Below are 22,038 nucleotides of genomic sequence, written 5' to 3' on the forward strand. Positions count from 1 at the left end.
AGGCTCTAGGGCAGCGGTTCTCAACCTGTGGGTTGCGACCCCTTTGGCGGTCGAATGACCCTTTCACAGGGGTCTCCTAACACCATCCTGCATATCAGATATTTACATTATGATTCATAATAGTAGCAACATTACAATTATGAAGTAGCAACAAAAATAATTTTATGGTTGAGTCAAAACATGAGGAACTGTATTTAAAGGGCCAGAAGGTTGAGAACCACTGCATTAGGGGGTAACCTGTTTCCTGCCCACTCAGATTGTTGGCAGAATTCAAACACTTTACAGTTCTGTTGTTCCAAATGTCTGTAAGGTGACATGAAAGCCTTTCCTTCACTCCTTTTTCTTTTATTCCCTTTGCTTTTTATTTCTACCTACCCCTATAGAAACAGAATGGCTTATTTTATTTTCTGCATTTAATAAAATCATGCATGTTCAGACTGGGCAAGACTTTGAGATTCCCCGCCCCAATACCCCATTACACAGAGGGGAGCCTATGGGCTTTGGGTGAAGAAACCCACATATAATGGCTTGGCTGGTTGTTGCGGAGTTGGGACTGGCATCCAGGCACCCACATTTCTACAGATTTATCCAGCAAAAGATTATCCTGTCAAAAATCAGGCAAAACACTCCCCTTAAATCATTTGTTAGGTGCGAGTCTTGATTTTTTTTTGTTAACTCACTTTTTTTTTTTTTTTTTTTAATAGAAAAAGATTCTCCATCTTAGGAGCTCATGATTTTATTTGCTTTAAGTTAATCTTAACATCAAGTGCTCAGTAAATTTGGATGCACTTAAGCAAGTAATGATTTTGTAAAGTTTATTTAGTAGCAAGAGGCTAAATGTGCTCACTTTTTTACCAAATGAATAATGATGTATGTGAGGATCATTTGAGAGAAATTTTTTTTTTTAATATATTTTATTGATTTTTTACAGAGAGGAAGGGAGAGAGATAGGAAGTCAGAAACATCGATGAGAGAGAAACATCGATCAGCCGCCTCCTGCACATCCCCCACCGGGGATGTGCCTGCAACCCAGGTACATGCCCTTGACCGGAATCGAACCCGGGACCTTTCAGTCCGCAGGCCGACGCTCTATCCACTGAGCCAAACCGGTTTTGGCATTTGAGAGAAATTTTAATCACTGTTGGTCATTTGTCCAAAAATGTAGTGCGAGATTCCCAAGGCAACTTTCAGCTCTTCCCAGCGCTTTAGGAGTGCGTCCTTGGACTTGCAATTTTATAGATTCTTTGTAAACAACTGTCAGCATCTGTCAGACTCTTTCGGGTGGAAGAGCTGGGATTACCTTTTCAGTTCTTAAAAACGTGATCAGCAAATGACTGGGGAATTGGTGTTCAGGAAATTGTTTTCCTTCTTCTCCTTCATGAATTCGTTTCTGTTTCTTTTATTCACAGAACATGAGAATCTTAGGGACACCGTACTGAGTGTTGCTGCTTTGAATCCATGCACCAGGAAGTAGTAGCTTTTGGGAAACACTTGTCTTTTCTGTAGATGAGTGTGTCTCCCTTCCTTTATTGCAACTCTTTATTCCCGTTACTTTTTGTGTTCATCAATGCTGCGCATTTTCCTTCTTTACAACTCCTAGAGGATTCAAGATGCAGCCTATCTTACTATCTGGATAATAACTGATAAGAGTGCCTCACACATCGGGGGAAAAAAGAAACAGCAAAAGCATGTTTGCCAATCCCGGTAAACAGCACTGAAGTTTCATCACATGCCACTGAAGTCAAGGGCCTCGTGGTGGGGACACTGGGTGAGAGGCTCGCCCCTGCTTGGAGGACTTTAAAACCAGCCGAGCTGATTGCCTTTGTACATATTTCATTTCTGGCAGCTCCTTTAGCGGCAGAGTTTTCCGAGTGACCTTTTTGATGCTGGCTGTTTCCTTCACCGTTCCCCTGCTCGGAGCCATGATGCTGCTGGATTCCCCCATAGATCCACAGCCTCTCAGGTGAGCTGCCCCAGCAATTTTTGGGAGGGATTGCTCAGCAAAATATAATAGGCTGGGATGATTCCTAGAGTAACTAAACCAGTCTGATCCGAAAGGTAAGTTATTATGAGAAATAGAAATTTGTGATGTTTTTTTGGCCTCCATTTTATGTTGAATTATGTTTCACAGAATATATGCATGGTATTGTCCATGTTATTGTTTCAAAAATAAAACTGTACAAACCAAAAACAAAAATCAGAAAAACCCCAAATGAGAGAAGCTTAAGTCTTAGACACAGTTAGTCTGAATTCATATGAAGTGGCAAAGACATACACAAACAAAGGTTAAATTTAAGTTACCTTGTGTAAGTTTTATAAATAACTTACTTAAAAAAACTACTTGTAATTAGTCACCTCTTTTTCCTAAGTTCCCTTTCATCTTTGGAGATCTGTGAATAATGCAGTCCATTATAACTTGAAAAAATAGTATACACCTAAGGAGTTCCATGAAATGTATCCACATTTTTAATTATAGTAATACTGAGCCAGGCTCCTACTGATGTGATTGATGATGTTGGTGTCAAGGTGGTGTAAGAGGGTTGTGCAGTCTGATTCAATAAGTTTCTTTTTTTCCCTTGCAACTGCCCAGAGGGTTGAGTTTTCTGGAGTTTATTTTAACTGAGGTAGGCCATGTAAGATTTTAAAAACTTCAGAAAGAACCACATCTTACTATAGAGTAAATATAACATCTATAACTATAATGTGTTGGTGTTTTGTAAAAAAAATTTAAGGTTTTATTTTGAATTCAGTTCACTAAAAACATATTCAGCACTAGTATGCTAGAGGCGGGTATCAGAGACAAAGAGGACAAAGTTTTGACCTTAGATCAGCCGTGGGCAAACTACAGCCCGTGGGCCGGATCCGGCCTGTTTGAAATGAATAAAACTAAAAAAAAAAAAAAAAGACCGTACCCTTTTATGTAATGATGTTTACTTTGAATTTATATTAGTTTACACAAACACTCCATCCACGCTTTTGTTCCGGCCCTCCGGTCCAGTTTAAGAACCCATTGTGGCCCTCGAGTCAAAAAGTTTGCCCACCCCTGCCTTAGATTGATATATGTGTAGAAGAGTCCACTTTTTGTTGTTGGATTTAGAATTGGTAAAGGTACATGGTGTTGTGAAAACACCATTAGCTTGTGTAAGATTGAGAAAGGGGGGAGGCTGGGCACTGTAGACCCATAAGTATGTTTGCTCTATAATTCCTGGTGTGCCAGTGTTTCCTTGCACATGCCTTTCCTCCCAAGGGCATGCTGGGAGTTCTTTCTGAGGGGGTTCTAGGACACTTTGAGGGGAGGGGCCTCTTTCTTGCTAATCCCTCTCAACATGTGGAAGGATATGGCTCAGCCCACCCCAAATAGAAACTGACCTGACTTTATTCGGTTGGCAAGGTGAGGAAATGAACTGTGTCCACAGTGGGGATCAAAGTCTGGGCTGGGGAGCTAGTCTTGGGAAAGACGAGGAAAGTGGAGAGAGCAGGTAAAGGTGGAGTTTCTGAGTTGGAGTGGGAGAGATGGAGCGTAAGTGACTGAAGACCTTTAATCTCAATAAAGGTGAGTTTATGTGTGGAAAGAGTGGTGAAGAAATTCAGAGGACTGGTGGGTATTCATGCCCAGAAACTGAAAGGAAACGTGGCCCAGTAAGGATGTGAAGTTGTGCAAGTGAGTCCTGCCTGTGGAGTAGATGGGCCTGATGGGGAAGGAGGAGGAACTAATGCCATTGGTGTGGCGGACAGGGTCTCTCCCACAGACTCAGACTTGGGAATGACTTACTCAAAAATTGGAAGCATGGGCCCCAAAGTGCAGAACAAAAGCAGAAGAGTGGCAGAGATTGTAAGAACAGAAATAAATTGAAGTTTGGGGGAAATGCTAATGACAACAGCAAAAAAGCCCCTTTTAAATTCTCTTCAGAGCAAAAAGAGCCAGGAAGGGAGAGACCCACTGTCTGAGTGAGTGAGGACAGTCATCTCCCAGCCACGGGGACACCATGGTCAATGGGATCAGGCCAACTGGCAGGTGGGAGGCCAGCAATAGCAGCGCCTTGGGGAGTCTGCTTTTGTTATCAGATGAAGTGGGGGAGGGGGGGTCTTCTTGCCCACTGGGTGCTGCTGGAGGTGGAGTCCTTATGATACCGCAAGAAAAAGAATTTTCTGAGACTCACGTAGGAGAACAAGTGATTTTTATTTGTGTAGAGTTAAATTCCTGGGTTTCCGAAGTTCCATTTCCCTTAGTCCAGTCATAGAAGATGTGTAGGCAGGGTTTCAGTAAAGGTAGAAACAAAGCCAGTGTCCAGAGTTTCCATTCCATGTTGCAGCTGGGTCCAGTAGAGCATTGGGCTGGCTGCAGTCCATTGGTCCATGATGTGTGGGGGTCCTCATGGTGTGGGCCACATGGGAGAATGCAGGAGAGTCCCAAAGATCCTAAAAGCACAAGAGAGCAAATTCCTTGGTTCAGGGGATTAAATATCCTGAATCTTCGATCCCTTGCAGCGGTCACGCCTAGACTGGCCTACCACCTCTGTCTCCAGATGTGATTGACAGCAAGCACCTTCCCTATGTCACCCCAGCTTTATTGGGCACAGGTCTAACTTCCTTGTCCAGTCCCCTGGAGGAGTGTTAAGTTGTAGCTTCCTGGTGAAGCTGTCCAAATGACATGCCTATAAGGGCTGGTTTCCCCCTTTGCTCCTTTCCTGTTATTAATAACTAGGTCAATTCCAACAGTATCACGTTAGGGTGCCAAATGACGTCTGTGTGAGCTTAGACAACAGTTAGAAATCTCTGAGAAATCCGAGGACAGACAGACCAGGGACAAGAAGGGTGGAACCCTTCCAGGGCAGGTTGTTAGGCAGTTGCTTTCAGTTCTAGGGAGTTAAGTCGCCTGAAAGGCTGCAGGGCTTGGGCAAACACCCGCCATGCAAAACCACTTTCTTTTCCTTTTTGGAAGATTGGAGGCCTATTACAAACACAACAATGTGGCATCCTGATTTCCGGAGGATGTTGGCCAGTGTCTTTCAGCATGCATTTGACACACGGAGTTAGCAGGAGTTAGCGGGAATTAATATGAGTTAACAGGAGTTAATGAGTTAACAGAAGCTCAGTGGCCCTGATCAGAGTCCATGCAGCCTGGCTGGCTGTGAGTGTTGATTTGGGCTTTCTGGGGCCACTCTTCCTTGGTACTTCTGCTGCCTGGCTGCAGGAGTGGGGACCCTCTCTTGCCTATCCTTTGCATTTCCTCACATAAGTGTTCTTCTTGTCTCCTTATTGAGATAATGCTCAGGCTCATTGTGGGCAGGGTCAGTGTGTGATTTACTGATTAGTTTGATTCTGCAAATCTTTCCTGAGGACTTCCTGCGTGTAGGGAATTAGGCATGGTCCAAGGACTGGGTGAGAGGGGCTGATGTCAGGTGTACCCTCCTCTATCCCTGGGCTTTATGTGTGTATTAGTATTGTTCAGTCTTCACGTATACCGTTGGGAAGTATGACCTTCAAGGTCAGAATTTGAAAGCAGATGTGCCCAATTCTATAGCCCAGGCTTTTTTCACCAAATATGCAGGTTGCAATCCTATTCTTCCTTTGGAACTAAAACTAGTAAAGTCAAGAATGTTTTTTAAGCAGGTTGAAAGTCACATTGGGGAGCGGTGGGGCAATTTAATTTGGGGAAGTTGTGCCGTGGCCTGCAGAGGTGCCTCAGAAGGGGTGGCAAAGGTGAAGCACTTTGCCAGCAAGGTAGAGAGCTGGTCCATCATTCCACATCCTCAGCTACCACTTCCCCCTTGGTTCTCCCACTCTGGTGGGCTGGCTAGGAAACTGCCTTGGTGGAGGGCAGGGTGGGGAGGGAATTGGGAGATAACCACCCCTTCCCACACTCCCCACCCTCACTCCTGTAGTGTTCATTGGGAGCCTCCTGTGTGCCAGGTGCTTGGGATACAGCAGTGAAAAACACAGAACAAATCCCTGATCTCATGTGCTCAGGTGGGGATAGACAGACAATAAACAACAGAAGTGAGAAGCTGAAAAGGGCTAGAGAGGGGGGGAGTTGTGCTTTTGGAGGAGGTGTTGAATATTAAATTGGATGGTCAGAGCAGGCCTCACTGAGAAGATGAGGGTGGAAGGAACAGCCAGTGCGAAGGACTTAGGATGGAAGATGCCTGGTACAGTCCAGAACCAGCAGGGAATGGCTGGTGTGGAGGGGCAGAGTGAACTACTGGGAGAGGAGGAGAGAAAGGTGACAGGCTAGCCAGGGATGGCGAACCTTTTGAGCTCGGCGTGTCAGCATTTTGAAAAACCCTAACTTAACTCTGGTGCCGTGTCACATAATAGAAATTTTTTGATATTTACAACCATAGTAAAACAAAGATTTATATTTTTGATATTTATTTTATATATTTAAATGCCATTTAACAAAGAAAAATCAACCAAAAAAATGAGTTTGCATGTCACCTCTGACATGCGTGTCATAGGTTTGCCATCACTGGGCTAGATGATGTAGAGCTAAGAGCCACAGCAAGGACTTAGGGTCCAGGTGAGATGGGGCCGTCACAGGGCTTTAAACAGATAAATGCTATTATTTGACTATTGTGCTCACATGAGCTGCAGGATTGAGAATAGACTGTAGGGGACAGGGAGGAAGCAGGGAAGAGAAGATGGTGGCCTGTACCAAGGTGGAAGCAATGGACATGGGTGAAGGTGTTCAATGATGTCTGTCTTTTGGAGGTGGCATCAGCATGATTTGCTGGTGGATTGGGAGAAAGCGTATTTGCATGTGGATTGGAAGGATCTGGGAGGAGGGCAGAGTTCCCGAAACCCAGTCTGAGTGAAGGGAAGGAGGCAGGGCCCAGGGGAGGCTGTCTTCAGAGAAGTCAGGTGGGTCCTAAGAGGGGCTTATATTGGACGATGGGGAGGCGGAGCCAGTTCCTGGACTGCTTCCCTCTGTCTTCTCCATGAAGCAAGGTTATAAATTGTGAGAGGTCGACAGGGCTCCCTCCATCTCCATTGGACTTTAGTGGGAGGACAACCACTGTGAGTATAAATGCCAGGGTGTGTGAATCAGAGGGTGTGAGAAGGTCTAACCTGCTGTGAGGCATTGGATCAGTGATGAGAAGTTCAGGTGAGTGGGGGCCCTGGGTGCTCTTAATGGCAGGTGATTGCAAAAGTTCATGCATTAGCTGTATTTATATTTTCAGTTTTATTTAATACTATGACCTTTTCTAATATCCTAGGACAGTTTTTTTTTTCTTAACCTTTGTGTTTCTGGCAAATAAGGATATTATTGGAATGAACCCTCTTTATCAAATGGAATTATGCATGTCGTAGGTCCTCAGTAAATACTTTCTAAATGTATTTTCTGTAGACAGATCCCTATAATTGCACTATTTTGCAGCTTCAAAGAACCCCCTCTCTTGCATGGTGTTCTGCAACCAAATACGAAGTTACGACAGGCGGAAAGACTATTTGAAAATCAACTTGTTGGGCCAGAGTCCATAACAAATATTGGGGGTAAGTAAACCCCTGGAACTGTGGAGTCTGACTGGGTGCCTTCGAGGCTGTCTGTTGCTTAAATGGGGGCTTTGTAGGAGCAGCCGCCCTGGAGGAGCTTTCGACATCGTTAGCTGTGGATGTGGGATGTGCATGTGCAGAGAGCATCTCGGCTCTCGGAGTTGTGGGCCATTTTAGTCCTGGATGATTTGACTTCACATCTATGGAATACTTTATTGTACTCAAAGTATATGATCCATTAAAATGGAAGGAAAAATGAAAAATGCAGACATTGATGTTTAGTTCATTTATCAAAGTTGGTAGGTGTTTCTTGACAGGACATTGTTTCTTAGCTCGATTTCTCTTTGTATCAGTTTCATTTTTGAAAAGAATATGAACGATTCTCAATATTTCCACCAAACCTAAGAACTAGAATTGGGTCTAGCTCTAATACTTGAGTATTAAGCTTTGGAATCACTCAGTGAAAGATAAATACCTCATGATCTCACTCATTTGTGGAATATGAAGAACATAAACTGATGAACAAAAATAGATACAGAGGCAAAGAAGCATCGAACAGACTGTCAAACTACAGTGGGAAGGCAGGGGAGGTTTGAGGGGAGGAGTAAGAGATCAACCGAAGGACTTGTATGCATTCGTATGAGCATAACCAATGGATACAAGACCCTGGGGGAGAAGAGGGGTAGTGAAGGTATGTGCCAGGGTTTAAGGGAGGCCAGAGGGAGGTCAATGGAGAAAAAAAGGAGACACATGTACTACTATTTGTAATACTTTAAACAATAAAATAAAATTAAAAAAAATAAAGGAAAAGGTGCTGTACTTAAAATGGTGTGAGGATTTCTGAGCAGCTGAACTAAGCACTCTGCTCCTCATTCCAAAGTCCAATATGTTTTCTGAGGAGTAGTGGTGGCCATTGCATTGGGGGTGCTCCTCTGTTTTGTACTGAAGGCAGGTCAGAGCCGCTTCTCACATGACATTGACTGCTTGTCTTTCCCAGACCTGCTGTTTGATGCAGGAGCCCATGACTGGTGCATTTTTTTCCCTCAGTATATTTTCATTGATTTCAGAGAGGAAGGGAGAAGGAGAGAGAGAAACATCAATGATGAGTGAGAATCATTGATCGGCTGCCTCCTGCATGCCCCACACTGGGGATCGAGCCCACAACCTGGGCATGTGCCCTGACTGGGAATCGCACCATGATCTCCTGGTTTATGGGTCGACACTCAACCACTGAGCCATGCTGACCAGGCAAGACTGGTGTCTTTTTGAAATTGTTTGTTTGATTTGCAAAGTCAAAATTGTTTCAAGAGTGATAGGTACTTCATGATAGAACTTTATATTTCCTCTAAAAAGACATTGTTGTTTATTATTAATACATTTTACAAGTTTTGTGGGTTTTTGGGGGGCAGAAAAATCAAATATTGGAAATCAAATCTGGAATTGGGAGGAGTTAAAGTGATTTTTAAAAAACTTTCAAAGAGAATGCTTTTCTTGCTTGTCCCCTTTTCACTTGGGCTAACATCTCATTGTATTCTGTCACCAGATAAAGGAGCTGGTTATCTTCTTGGTGACATTTCTGGTTAGGTACAGAGGGGCCTATCTAGTTAGCCTCCTGCAGGTGTGAACCCCAGGGAGGCCCCCAGGGACTCGTTGCTGCTGCCTCATTTGGAAGTTATCCTGAGGGATGGCTGGCGTGTTGCTGACATTGGAGGGAGGCATCAGCCCAGGAGGTACTTGAGTAATCAATCACCAATTAATGTGTTTTAATTTTAAATCAATATTTATTTTTTAGAGCAGTTTTAGGCTCACAGTAAAATGAAGAGGAAGTAAAGAAATATTCCATATACCCCCTCCCCCCACATATGCACAGCTTCCCCCATTAGCATTTCATACCAGATGGTATATTTGTTACGGTTAACACATTATCACCCAAAGTTCATAGTTTACATTGGGGTTCACTCTTGGTGTTGAATATTCTGTGGGTTTGGACAAATGTATAATGACATGCATTCATTATTTTAGTATCATACAGAGCAGTTTCACTGTCCTAAGAATTCTTCTGTGCTCTGTCTATTTATCCCTCCCTCCCCTCGATTTGTCCTGGCAACCACTGATCTTTTTACTGCTGTTATAGTTTTTGTCTTCCAGAATTTTATATAGTTGGAATCATACAGCATGCAGCTTTTCAAATTGGCCTCTTTCACTTAGTCATATGCATTTAAGGTTCCTCTATGTCTTTTCATGCCTTCATAGCTCTTTCCTTTTTATCCCTGAATAATATTCCATTTCCTAGACATATTACAGTTTATTTATCTGTTCATTGACTAAAGGACATCTTGGTTGCTTCCAAGTTTTGGCAATCTTATATAATAAAAGCCTAATATGCTAAGTGTATGGTTGCCTGTTCAACCAATCAAAGCATAATATGCCAATGATATGCTAAGGCCGCTCAACTGCTCGCTATGACGTGCACTGATCACCAGGGGGCAGATGCTCCAACTGGTAGGTTAGCTTGCTGCTGGGGTCTCGCTGATCAGGACTGAGCAAGATGGGCCAGACAAGCCCTGGAGCCCTCCTGCAGTTCCTCCCCGACTAGCCAACCTCCCATGTCTCTCCCTGCCCCGATCATGCATGGGTGGGGTCCCTTGGCCTGGCCTGTGCCCTCTCACAATCTGGGACCCCTTGGGGGATGTCGGAGAGCCAGGCCCAGGAAACCCACTGGTGCATGAATTCATGCACCGGGCTCTAGTCTATATAATAAAGAGCCAGGCTTATAACAACCAAAGGCTCGACCAGACTGGAAGTCTGTGCTGGGTTGCCATGGCGACCCAGCACTGACTGGGCCGCTGCAGGTGCCTGGACCCAGCACTGACTGCCTAGGGGGCTGCAGATCAGGCCCGGAGAGAGGCCTGCAGAGAGAGAGGGAAGAGTCTGATCTGTAGCCTCTGTGGCAGCCGTTGATCAGAACTTGCCTCTCTTTCTCTCCCCGCCTGGCCAACAGCTGCACCTCCATTTCTCTCCAGGCCTCCACTGGGGCTGCTGATCAGCCTTGCCTTTCTGATCAGGCCCCGTTGATAGGCCCAGAGACACTGACTGGCATAGAAACTGACCAACCAGAACCAAATCTGGGTGAATTAAGGAACCAATGGCTGCCTAGGAGGCAGAGCTTTTGATGCTGACTGGCATAGAAACTGACTAATCAGAACCAAATCTGGGTGAATGTAAGGAGCCAATGGCTGCCTAGAAGGCAGAGATTTTGACACTGACTGGAATAGAAACTGACCAATCATAACCAAATCTGGGTCAACTGTGAGGAGCCAATGGCTGCCTAGGAGGCGGAGCTTTTGATGCTGACTGGCATAGAAACTGACCAATCAGAACCAAATTGGCTGGCAGAGGCGGGCAGTTGGGGGCAAGATCAGACCAGCAGGGGAGGGCAGTTAGGGGCCATAAGGCAGGCAGAGGCAGTTAGGGGCGAGATCAGGCCAGCAGGGGAGGGCAGTTGGGGGCAACCAGGCTGGCAGGGGAGGGCAGTTAGGGGCAATCAGGCAGGCAGGCAAAGAGGTTAGGGGTGATCCCCCGGGGGTACCCAAGTGGAGTGGGTGCAGGCTGGGCTGAGGGACCCCCCGCCCCATGCACGAATTTTGTGCACCAGGCCTCTAGTTATTAATAAAGCTGTTATAAATATCTGCATGTAGATGTTTGTGTGGACATGTTTTCAACTCATTTGGGTAAATGCCAAAGATTACAGTTGCTGGATCTTGTGGTAGGAATATATTTCATTTTGTAAGAAACCACCAAACTGTCTTCCGAAGTGGCTGTCTTGAAGTCAAGTAGTGACAGTCCTCTGATGTTCTTCAGTATAGTGTTGGCTATTCTGGATCTTTTGCTTTTCTGTATTTAAACTTTATTATCAGTTTGCAGATATGTATATTAAAAGAACTTGCTGGTATTTCTATTGGAATTACTTTGAATATATAAATCAAGTTAGGAAGAACTGACATGTTGACAATATTGAATCTTCATATCCATAAACATGGGATATCTCTCCATTTATGTATTTTTTTTTTGGTCTTTCGTTAGAGTTTTATAGTTTTTCTCATATAGATCTTCTATATATTTTATTATATTTAGACCTCTATATTTCCTTCTTTTGGATGCTAATGTAAATGGTATCCTGTTTTTAATTTCAAATTTTACTTACTATAAAAGAAAGTGATTGACTTGTATATTATCCTTATATCCTACAACTGTGCTATAATTGCTTATTAGTTCTGGGGGGTGGTTTGTTGTTGATTCTTTTGGATTTTCTACATAGAGAATTTTGTCATCTGTGAACAAAGACAATTTTATTTTTTCCTTCCCAATTTGTATTGATTTTCTTTTCTTTTTCTTGTCTTATTTCATGAGCTAAGACTTCTAATACAATATTGTAAATGAAGGTGAGAAGGGACATCCTTGTTTTATTCTTTATCTCAGTGGGAAAGCTTCTAGTTTGACACCATTAAGGATATTTGCTGTAGTTGGTTTTTTTTTTTTTTTTTTAATAGATGCTCTTTATCAAGTTAACGAAGTTCCCCTTTCTTCCTAATTTGCTGAAAGTTTTATCATGAATAGCTGTTGGATTTTGTCAGATGCTTTTTCTGCATCTACTGATATGTGATTTTTCTTTAGCCTGTTAATGTTGTGGGTTACTTAATTGGTTTTCAAATGCTGAACTAGCCTCACACACCCTGGATAAGTCCCAGTTGTTTGGTTGTATAATTCTTTTTTATTTTTATGTTATTTTTATTGATTTCAGAGAGGAAGGGAGAGGGAGAAAGGGATAGAAATATCAATGATGAAAGAGAGTCATTGATGACTGCTTCCTGCACAACCCTTATTGGGGATCGAGCCCGCAACCCAGGCATGTGCCCTTGACTGGAATCGAACCTGGGATTCTTCAGTCAGCAGGCCGACGCTCTATACACTGAGCCAAACCAGCTAGGGCTGGGTGCATAATTCTTTTTATACATTGTTGGGTTAGATTTGCTGATATTTTGTTGAGGATTTTTGTATCTTTGTTCATGAGAAATATTGGTTTATAGTTTTCTTATAATGACTTTGGTTTGGGTATTAGGGCAATGCTGACTTCAAAGAATGAATTAGGAAGTATTCCCTCTGTTTCTGTCTTCTGGAAGAGATTATAGAGAATTTGTACCATTTCTTCCTTAAATGTTTGGCAGTAGTATTCACTGGTTAACCCATCTTAGTCTGGTGTTTTCTGTTTTGGAAGGTTATTAATTATTGATTCTTTTCTCTAATAGATATAGGCTTAATCAAATTATCTTATTTCTTCTTATATGAGTTTTGGCAGATTGTGTCTGTCAAGGAATTGGTTCATTTTATCTAGATGACCAAATTTGGGGCATAGGATTGTTCATAATATTGCTTTATTATCTTTTTAATGTCTTTGGGGTCTGTAGCGATGTTCCCTCTTTCATTTCTGAGATTGATAATTTGCATTTGCTCTTTTTTCTTCTTATTTTGGCTAGAAGATTATCAATATTATTGGTCTTTTTAAAGAACTAGTTTTTAGTTTTGTTGATTTTTCTCTGTTGATTTTCTGTTTTCAATTTCATTGCTATCTGCTCTAATTTTTATTGTTTCTTCTGCTTATATTAGATTTAATTTTGTTGGTTTCTTTTTTTTTGGTTTGCTAAGATGGAAGTTTAGATGGTTGATTTTAGATTTCTCTTCTAATATATGCATTTGGTACTGAAAATTTCAAATTACTGCTTTTACTGCATTCTACAAATTTTGATAAATTGCTTTTTTTTATTTACTTCAAAAATTTTAAAATTTCTCTTGAGATTTCTTCTTTGACCCATGTGTTATTTAATTTCTAAGTATTTTGGGATTTTTCCAGATATCTTTCTGTTCTAGTTTAATTCCATTGTGATCTGAGAGTAGGCATTATGTAATTTCTAACTTTTTAAATTTGTTAAGGTGTGTTTGTTATTCCCCAAAATGTGTTCTAATTTGGTGAATGTGTCATGTGAGCTTGAGAGGAATGTATATTCTGGTATGCTTGCATTACCCAGCTGATAGGTATTCATTATAGCCAGTTGATCAGTGGTGCTGTTTAGCTCAACTATATCTTTACTGATTTTCTGGGTGCTGGACCTCTCCATTTCTGATAGAGGGATGCTCAAGTCTCCGACTCCAATAGTGGATTAGTCTATTTCTCCTTGTCCTATCAGTTTTACCTCATGTATTTTGACAGTTTGTTATTAGGCACATACACATTAAAGGTATCTTCATGGAGAATTTACCCTTTATCATTATAATGTCATTTCCCCCCCCTTGACAACTTCCTTGCTCTGAAGTTGGCTGTCTGAAATTAATATAGTTATTCTAGATTTTGTTTGTTTGTTTAGTGTTAGCGTGATACATCTTTCTCTGGTCCTCTGTTTTTAACTTATATGTGTCTTTATATTTAAAGTGAGTTTCTTATAGACAGGGTATAGTTGAGTGCTTTTTTTTTAAATCTACTCTGACTTATAAGTCTCTGTCTTTTACTTGGCATGTTGAGACCATTGATGTTTAAAGTACAAATTGGTGCAGTTGGATTAGTAGCTACCATATTTGTTACTGCTTTCTATTCATTGACCTTATTTTTTGCTCCTAAGTTTGTCTTCTACTCTCTACCTTTTGTAGTTTTTGTGGTTCATTCTATTTTCTGTTTTTTCTTAGCATATTAGTTACTGTTATAGTTTGTTTAGTGGTTGCCCTAGAGTTTATTATAAATATTTAAAACGATGTAATGTTTTATGAATTTGCATGTCATCCTTGTGTGCGGCAGTGCTAATCTCTGTTTTTTTCTAATTTTAGTGTATGTGTTGCTGAAGTGAGCACCTATTGTGCTTTAATCTTATACTGAGGGACCTCCTAGCAATTCTTCTCTTTTAGTTGGATCTGATCAGCCTCAACAGCAGACACTGATGTGAGGCAGACATGAGCACGTGCCCCTGAGTGCTAGCCCACGAGCCTGTACTCTTCTGAAAGTAGAAAATCCTCGTGGTTTTATCACTGCCTGGTGTCTGCTGCACCCTTGCTCCAGTGTTAGTTCAAACCCACAGGCAGATGCCTCAAAACCCCACAATTTTACTGCTGCACATTTTAAGGACTTTTTGTTCCCAGACATCACTTCTCCTCCATCTTCAGAAATGCCTTTTCTTCTCTGGAGATGAAAATGGCCAGTAAGCCACATATGTTTTAGAAGAAGGTAATATGATCACAGTTTTAGGCCAACTCAGTAACACTCTTATTCTTTTTATTTTTTTAAACAGATGTGATATTTACTGGTACCGCAGATGGCCGGGTCATAAAAATTGAAAACGGTGAAATAGATACCATCGCCCGGTTTGGGTCGGGCCCATGCAGTAAGTTAGTCCCAGTCCTCCCCATGTATGTCTTGTCTCGTCATTCAGAAAGGTGCAAAATGGCCTTATGTACCATAAGTCAGGTTCACCCTTGGAGAAAAAGAGCCATGATCATCTGGCGATAGGCTGATTTGGGTGTTATCACATGCTCTTCATTTGCTGGTGGTCCTTGGACCTCACGGTGCCTGGTTGTCACCCTTCATTGCAATTTCCCAGCTAGGCAGTGGCCATGGCACCTGCCGCTTACTCTTAGCTCCACCCCTCTCTATTCTGCAGAGGCCCATGCTCACTTTTAAGGTAACTTGAAAATTAATAGGTTTGTTGATATGCTACCATAACAAAGCAGACAGCTTTGTCATTACTTGGATACTTAAATGTGATTCCTACATTAGCTTCTTAGGAATTTCAGCAGTGTCATTCAAAGTGAAAATACCCTGAAGTCACTCGAATTTTAGAAAACTAGAGTAGAAAAATCTTATTGTTTAAACACTGGTAGTCCTGACTTCTTCTTATCATTTTTTAATAGCTGAAATGTCTTTTTTAAGTGATGCCTTTTCATTGTGAAATGCAAACAACACAAAAGTATCTTCGAAGAAGAAAGTAAAAATCACCCCGGAGTCTTCTGAGATGTAATTGTTATTAACATTTTAGTGAATAACTTTTCAGATATCTTTCTGTTCATGAAAACTCACAGCCACCCATGGTTGTATGGGGTGGACTCATACTTTACATTTGGTTCTTTAACCTGCCCTTTTCCACTCCATATTTTGGCTGTAAGTATCCTCTGGTAAGCACCCTGCAGCAAGCACCCTCCTTCTGCTGTAACTGCGTCTGCAGTGAACACTCTGCAGTAAGCACCTTGTAGGAAGCATCCTGTTGTAATCACTCCTGCAGTGAACATCTGCTTTCAGCACTCCATTGCAAGCACCCCACAGTGGGCACCCCACAGTGGGCACCCTGCAGGAAATATGCATTGCCACAGTTTTTTAAAATCCTCACCTGACGATATGTTTTACTGATTTTAGAGAGAGAGGGCTGGGGGTGAGAGGAAGAGAAACATTCATGTGAGAGAGACATTGATCAGCTGCCTCCTGCATACACCCGGACCGGGGATCAAACCCGCAACCTAGGCATGTGCCCTGACCAGGAATGGAACCTGCAACCTTTTTTGGTGCCAGGGACCGCACTCAACAAACTGAGCAACACCAGCTAGGGCCCCAAAGGTTTTAAAAGAGTGTAGGTAGTAGAGCAAGAGAGTTAACCTAAGGAATAAAATAGAACTCCCCCTTTATGCCAGGAGGAGAGAAAACTATGCTACTAGATGGGCAGAGTATTTAGATCAGGCCGTTGGGATGAACCTCCCAGCTCCTGAGGTTCTGTGGGGATTCTGGAATCGAGGCCTGGGTCCTGATGACATCCCTGTGTTAACTGTTCAAGTCTTGGGATGCTGATGTGAACATGATTCTTGGGTACTAGTTGCTGTGTAAATGCCCAGACCTGGATTCTCAGGTGGTCCCTCTGGACATGCTGGACAATTGTCCTAAATCCTAGGTGCTAGAATACTGGGGTGCGGGTCTGTATCCCATTGCATGGTATATAGAACTATGCATAAATTTAGGAAGGGATGGTGGTATGAGGTGCTTACACACTAATGGGGGCACAGACCAGCCACTGATTCCTGTCCGTTTCTTTCCCTAGAAACCCGAGACGACGAGCCTACTTGTGGAAGACCCCTGGGCATCCGGGTGGGGCCCAATGGGACCCTTTTTGTGGTTGACGCATACAAGGGACTATTTGAAGTGAATCCCTGGACACGTATGTGACAATATCTTATTTCCTTCTGTGATGATTTCAGATTTTTTAAACAATATGTGCATAAGTGAACTTAAGAGAATTTGTTCAATACAGTCAGCTGGAGACTCTGATATTTCTTACTCATTGAATAGTACTGCAAGCATCTCCTTACAAACATCAGCTAGCATAAGCACCATATAAATCCTTACTTGTACATTTTGTCAGCACCCTAATTTCCTCCGGCGTTTGTGTTTTAGCCACAGGTCTCAAGAGGAGGTTATTAGACCTCATCCATCCATCTTTATTTTTCTGTCTCTCTCTTTAAAAAAATATTTTTATTGATTTCAGAGAGGAAGGGAGAGGGAGAGAAAGGTAGAAACATCAGTGATGAGAGAGAATCATTGATCGGCTGCCTCCTGCACACCCCACACTGGGAATCGAGCCTACAACCTAGGCATGTGCCCTGACTGGGAATTGAGCCATGACCTCCTGGTTCATAGGTCGACCCTCAACCACTGAGCCATGCTGGCTGGGCTTTCTGTGTTTCTCTTGACGTCTTGTCTTCCTGTTTGTTTTCTGCCTCTCAGTCTTTTCTTATCCTTATCCTTCGTCTATGTCTTTTCATTTTCTTTCTCTAGCTTCTCCTCCCGTTCCTTTCCCCTGTCTGGTCATGATGTCATCTTGACCAGTGGCATAGCATTCGCTGTATGTGCTTTGGCAGGGGAGGGTCGTACCATGGAGGAGTTTGTTATCATGGAAGGTGCGTGGGGCCCTGGGTCCAGGCACTGCAGACCAACTGCATGGGTCTGCCATGCTATTGGCTGGCTGTGTGACTATGCAGGTTACTTAGTCTCGCTGTGAACACTGTCCTCATCCATGATAGGGATAATGTAGTAGCCTTCCTTGTGGGATTGTTGTGAGGATTTCAGTGATATACATGGAAAGAGTTTAACACTCAATAAATGTTCTACTATTTAAAAATCAGCTACTTTCTTTAAAAAAATAGTTTTCTATTGATTTTAAAGAAGTAGGGAGAGGGAGAGAGAGAGAGATAGAAACATTAGCGAGAGAAATATTGATCAGCTGCCTCCTGCACACCCCTATTGGGGATCAAGCCCGGAACCCGGGCATGTGCCCCGACTGGGAATCAAACCGGCAGCCTCTTGGTGTATAGGATGACACTCAATCCACCAAGCCTCACTGACTGAGCTACTCTTATTTCTTTATTTAAAAGCAGATGAATAGAACATTTTATATTTTTCTCAAACAAACAAATCGAGTGTTGCCTTTTACATAAACTTTTAAGTCAGTTGATCTCGATAAAAGAAAGTTCCTCATCCTCAGAGGAAGGGTTTTGCTTTAATGTAGTCTAAAAGTATTCATCAGCTAACTGATGAAAGAACGGAAAAACACTTTATTGTAAGAAGCAATGCATTTTTTGACATATGGCATAGAGAGGTTCATTTTCGTTTTTCTTTTTAAATCAGGCTAATTAATATTTCAAAATTATTGTGATACGAGTTCTTAGAACAAAAGCGCATCACTCTCTTCTTTCCTTCCTTTCTTCATTCCTTTCCTTTTCTCCTTTTCTTCTTTGCACTTCAGGTGAAGTGAAATTGTTGCTGTCCTCCGACATACCCATCGAGGGGCGGAAAATGTCCTTTGTGAACGACCTTACAATAACTCGGGATGGGAGGAAGATTTATTTTACAGATTCCAGCAGCAAATGGCAAAGACGAGATTTTCTGCTTCTGGTTATGGAGGGAACGGATGATGGGCGGTGAGTGTGTATTTCACATCTTTGCTCAGTGAGATCATCAGTCAGGCAGGGTAGCTTTAGCAGAGCGGATTGCTTCTAGGAATCTTTGGAGTGTTTCTGAGCATAGTATTTCAGCGTTTCAGATAGGACCTTAATGGCTTCTGGAAATGGGTGATGGGTGCAACAGAACAGAGCAAGGGGACCTTACTTTCTCTTTGATGTGATGAATAAAAATAGGCCTGTTCGTGTGAGGATGTGGTCTGGGCAGTCTGGGAGAGACCTACAAGCAGGCCTGGGTTTTAGGTTGTCTCTCTAAAGGGAACTCTGGTGAGGCTGGAGCCATGGTGGCCCTGTGGTGTTGAGCCTGCTCCCGGTCAGTGAGAGAATGACTGGGGGATGTCTGGAAGAGGATGCCTGGGGCTGCCGTGGGTGGGGAAGGGCTCCTAGGGGCCAGCCTGGGCCCAGGTCTGAGCAGGGGGCCTTCAGGGGCCTTGTCACTCCAGTGTGAGGCTGAGTCCCTTCCCGCAGGTCCCTGCCCAGAGGTGAGCCAGGCTCCAGCCCAGCACGGGGGTTGTGGACTCCCGGCGTGACCCTTTGCTGTTGGCACCCACAGCCTGCTGGAGTACGATACTGAGACCAAAGAAGTAAAGGTTTTACTGGACCAGTTGCGGTTCGCTAACGGAGTGCAGCTTTCTCCTGACGAGGACTTCGTCCTGGTGGCAGAGTTGACCATGGCCAGGATAAGGAGGTGCGTGTGGCATCTGCTGAGCGGCCCGTGTTCACCAGAGAGCCTTGTGCCCGGGGTGGGTGTGGAGGTGTCAGTTGAGAGAATTTGAGAATCGACAGGGCACCTTCTCCTTTGTGTAATGATGTCAAACATCATACTCAAGGGTGTGTTTTCTTCCCCCATGTCTCAGCTACTTGAGTGTCACCATCTGGGAGAGTCTTAATTTAATGCTGATGCACATCCCATGTGCCTTCCCTATCGGTGGGTCTTGGCGCACCACATTTTCCCTAAACCGCCTCTAGCTGGGCCCAGTGCTCGAGCGCCTCTTTCAGCAGCTGCACTTTTGTTCATAATGGACATACTTATAGTTATTTTCATAAACTTATTGGAACCAAGACTAATTTTGTGGTTGGCTAAAGTTTTTACTTAAATTGGGTGGCTGCTGCTCATACCTACTTGGGTGACTTTTTCAGAGTCTACGTGTCTGGCCTGATGAAGGGAGGGGTCGACATGTTCGTGGAGAACCTGCCTGGATTCCCAGACAACATCCGGCCCAGCAGCTCCGGGGGTTACTGGATCTGCATGTCGAGCATTCGCCCCAACCCTGGGTTTTCAATGTTGGATTTCTTATCCGAGAGACCTTATATTAAAAGAATGATTTTTAAGGTAACTGAAAACTGTAATTCTAAGATTCAAAACTATAATTAGACGATGCATATAATTATGATCTAGTTTGATTTATAGCTCTAAAAATTCTAGTTCTGCTTGTAATATTTAGTACTTTTAGTGATTTCTTTAAACACCTTTTATTCTTCAGCATGACATGAAACTTAAACATTTGGACCCTTTGATTTTTTTTTCTGGTTTTCTGGTCTAGGCGTTTTTATCATCACCCTCACCAGCATGACCTTTTGGTGTCTCTACCCTGCCTGTCAGCCTCCCTCTTCCTGCTCTGAGATGGCTTTTTAAGGTCTCTCTTCTCCTCCAAACCCTGGATCCTGGCCTTCCCCTCCCTGTCAGCAGTTGACACTGCTTCTCCTCAAAGAGTTCCCAGGTGCCTCTTCCTGTGGCCATACATGTAACTCACTCACCTTGGACCCATGCTGCCTTGCTCCCTCCTCCCTTCTTGGAACCTCCTGCCAGTCACCCCTCTCCGTAGGATTTTGCCCTTTGACATCTTAGCACACCGATTCTTCCCCATTTAAAACAAATCATTCACCCTTGCCAACGGCCAGAAGACCATTCAACACAGCCTTTAAATGTTGAGCATCCTACTCTTTCTTCCAGTGGCTTCCACGAAATGCCCTGAATGTAAAACACATTTTACAGTGGGGATGAGTCACTTGCTGATACAGGTACTTCCTTCATACAGAACTTTTATTTTCTGAAAAGCTTCTTTTTACAGGCTGAATAGTATCTGAAATTGATATTGAATATTTGCATAGATATTAAAATATTTATAACTTAAAGTCCTGAAAGGTAGCAGGCAGCAGTTACTGAGGCCATGTGGTGCCAGGCCCTGTGTTTGGGCCCCAGCGAGGGCCTGCATTCACCTGCTCGGTCAGGCTGTTCCATGGCCTTCAGTGTTGTTCTGAGTTTAGCGGTCAATGTAGCAAATCCTGATTAGTTCAGAAAGAACACATCCTCCTCTATGTATGGCTGGCTTCAGAGCCAACATCTGTTTCCGTTGGAATCTAGGAGGAGGCAGAAGGGTAGAGTGGCAAGAAGAAGAGTTTCGAAGATCACACCAGCTGACCAGATGTGGTCTCTCTGCTTCAGTTTCTCCATCTGTCAAGTGGGAAGAATAGTAGCAATTCATTACATGCTGAAAACATATAATGCGAATATGCACATAATGCCCTTAGCTGAGTGAAGTAAGTGTTCAGTTTCTGGCCCTCTTAGCTTTACTGCAGCCAGGATGTGGCCCCTCGGTGGTGCGTGCTGCCTCTCCCTGAGAGAATGTGTGCTTCATCAGAGCAGGCACTTTCTGTTTAGTTTACTCCTTTATCCTCAGCACCGAGTAATAAATGAGTGATTCGAGAGCTGAGGCCATAAATATGAGAGAGAGCTGGAGCAGTGGGATGTGTTCCTGGTGACGGAGAACATGGTTAGGGTCCCTGGGCAGGAGAGCTCAGCATCTGTGTGTGACCTGAGACATGACAGGCGATAGCAGGTGGGAGAAGCGGGTGAGGATCCCGGCCTTGTAGGAGGTTAGATTTTATTCAAAATGGGATCAAAGTCATTGGGGATTTTTTATTTTTTATTTTTGATACAATATCAGACATAGAAAAGAAGCAAGAAAGGCACGAAGAACTTTTTTCAAGAACTGTTTGCAAGTAAGTTGTTGCCTGATGCCCCTCAGATACTTAGTGTATTTCCTACAACAAGGACACTCTCCCTCAAGACCACCTGCCCAGACAGGAAAGTTACATGAACACCTGCCCTGTCCAGCCGCACAGCCCATTCAGGTTGCTGCGGTTGCCCCAGTGATGTCCTTGGTTATTCAGCCCAGGATCAGACATCGCCTCCAGCCAACACACCTCCTCATTCTCCTGCGGTCTGGAGCAGCTCCCCAGTTTTGACCTGTTGGAAGGTTGCGGGTCAGTTATATTTCAGGGTGCCTCTCCATTTGGGTGCAGGTGTTTCTCCTGGTTAGAGTCAGGGTATGCATCTCTGGCAGAGACCACAGAGTGCAGCTGGGCTTTCAGTGTGTCCTGCAGGAGGGGGCTGTTGCCACCATGTCCCGTGCTGGAGTTCATCTGATTCGGTGGTGAATGCCAGGCTTCTCCCCTGTGAAGAAGCCTTTTTTCCTCTGTAATTAATGAGTATTTTGTGGGGAG

The 22,038-nt window shown here is 43.4% G+C and overlaps 1 protein-coding gene across 3 annotated transcripts in view; it reads left to right on the forward strand.

The window, feature by feature from the left end:
• Positions 1-22,038, forward strand: part of APMAP (adipocyte plasma membrane associated protein) — a 38,857-nt gene that overhangs the window by 10,925 nt on the left and 5,894 nt on the right. The window contains exons 2-9 of one of the 3 annotated variants that reach the window (XM_081097571.1): positions 1,847-1,963; positions 7,379-7,494; positions 9,038-9,224; positions 14,826-14,918; positions 16,617-16,733; positions 18,318-18,492; positions 19,085-19,219; positions 19,672-19,864. In XM_081097571.1, the coding sequence (XP_080953697.1) occupies positions 9,179-9,224; positions 14,826-14,918; positions 16,617-16,733; positions 18,318-18,492; positions 19,085-19,219; positions 19,672-19,864 (759 nt within the window). In that variant the 5' untranslated portion in view covers positions 1,847-1,963; positions 7,379-7,494; positions 9,038-9,178. The remainder of the gene's footprint in view (positions 1-1,846; positions 1,964-7,378; positions 7,495-9,037; positions 9,225-14,825; positions 14,919-16,616; positions 16,734-18,317; positions 18,493-19,084; positions 19,220-19,671; positions 19,865-22,038) is intronic. The other 2 variants (XM_081097570.1, XM_081097572.1) reach the window with 2 other exon arrangements.

The sequence above is a fragment of the Myotis nattereri genome, assembly GCF_964212035.1.
Source record: "Myotis nattereri genome assembly, chromosome: 8".
Classification (NCBI taxonomy): Eukaryota; Metazoa; Chordata; class Mammalia; order Chiroptera; family Vespertilionidae; genus Myotis; species Myotis nattereri.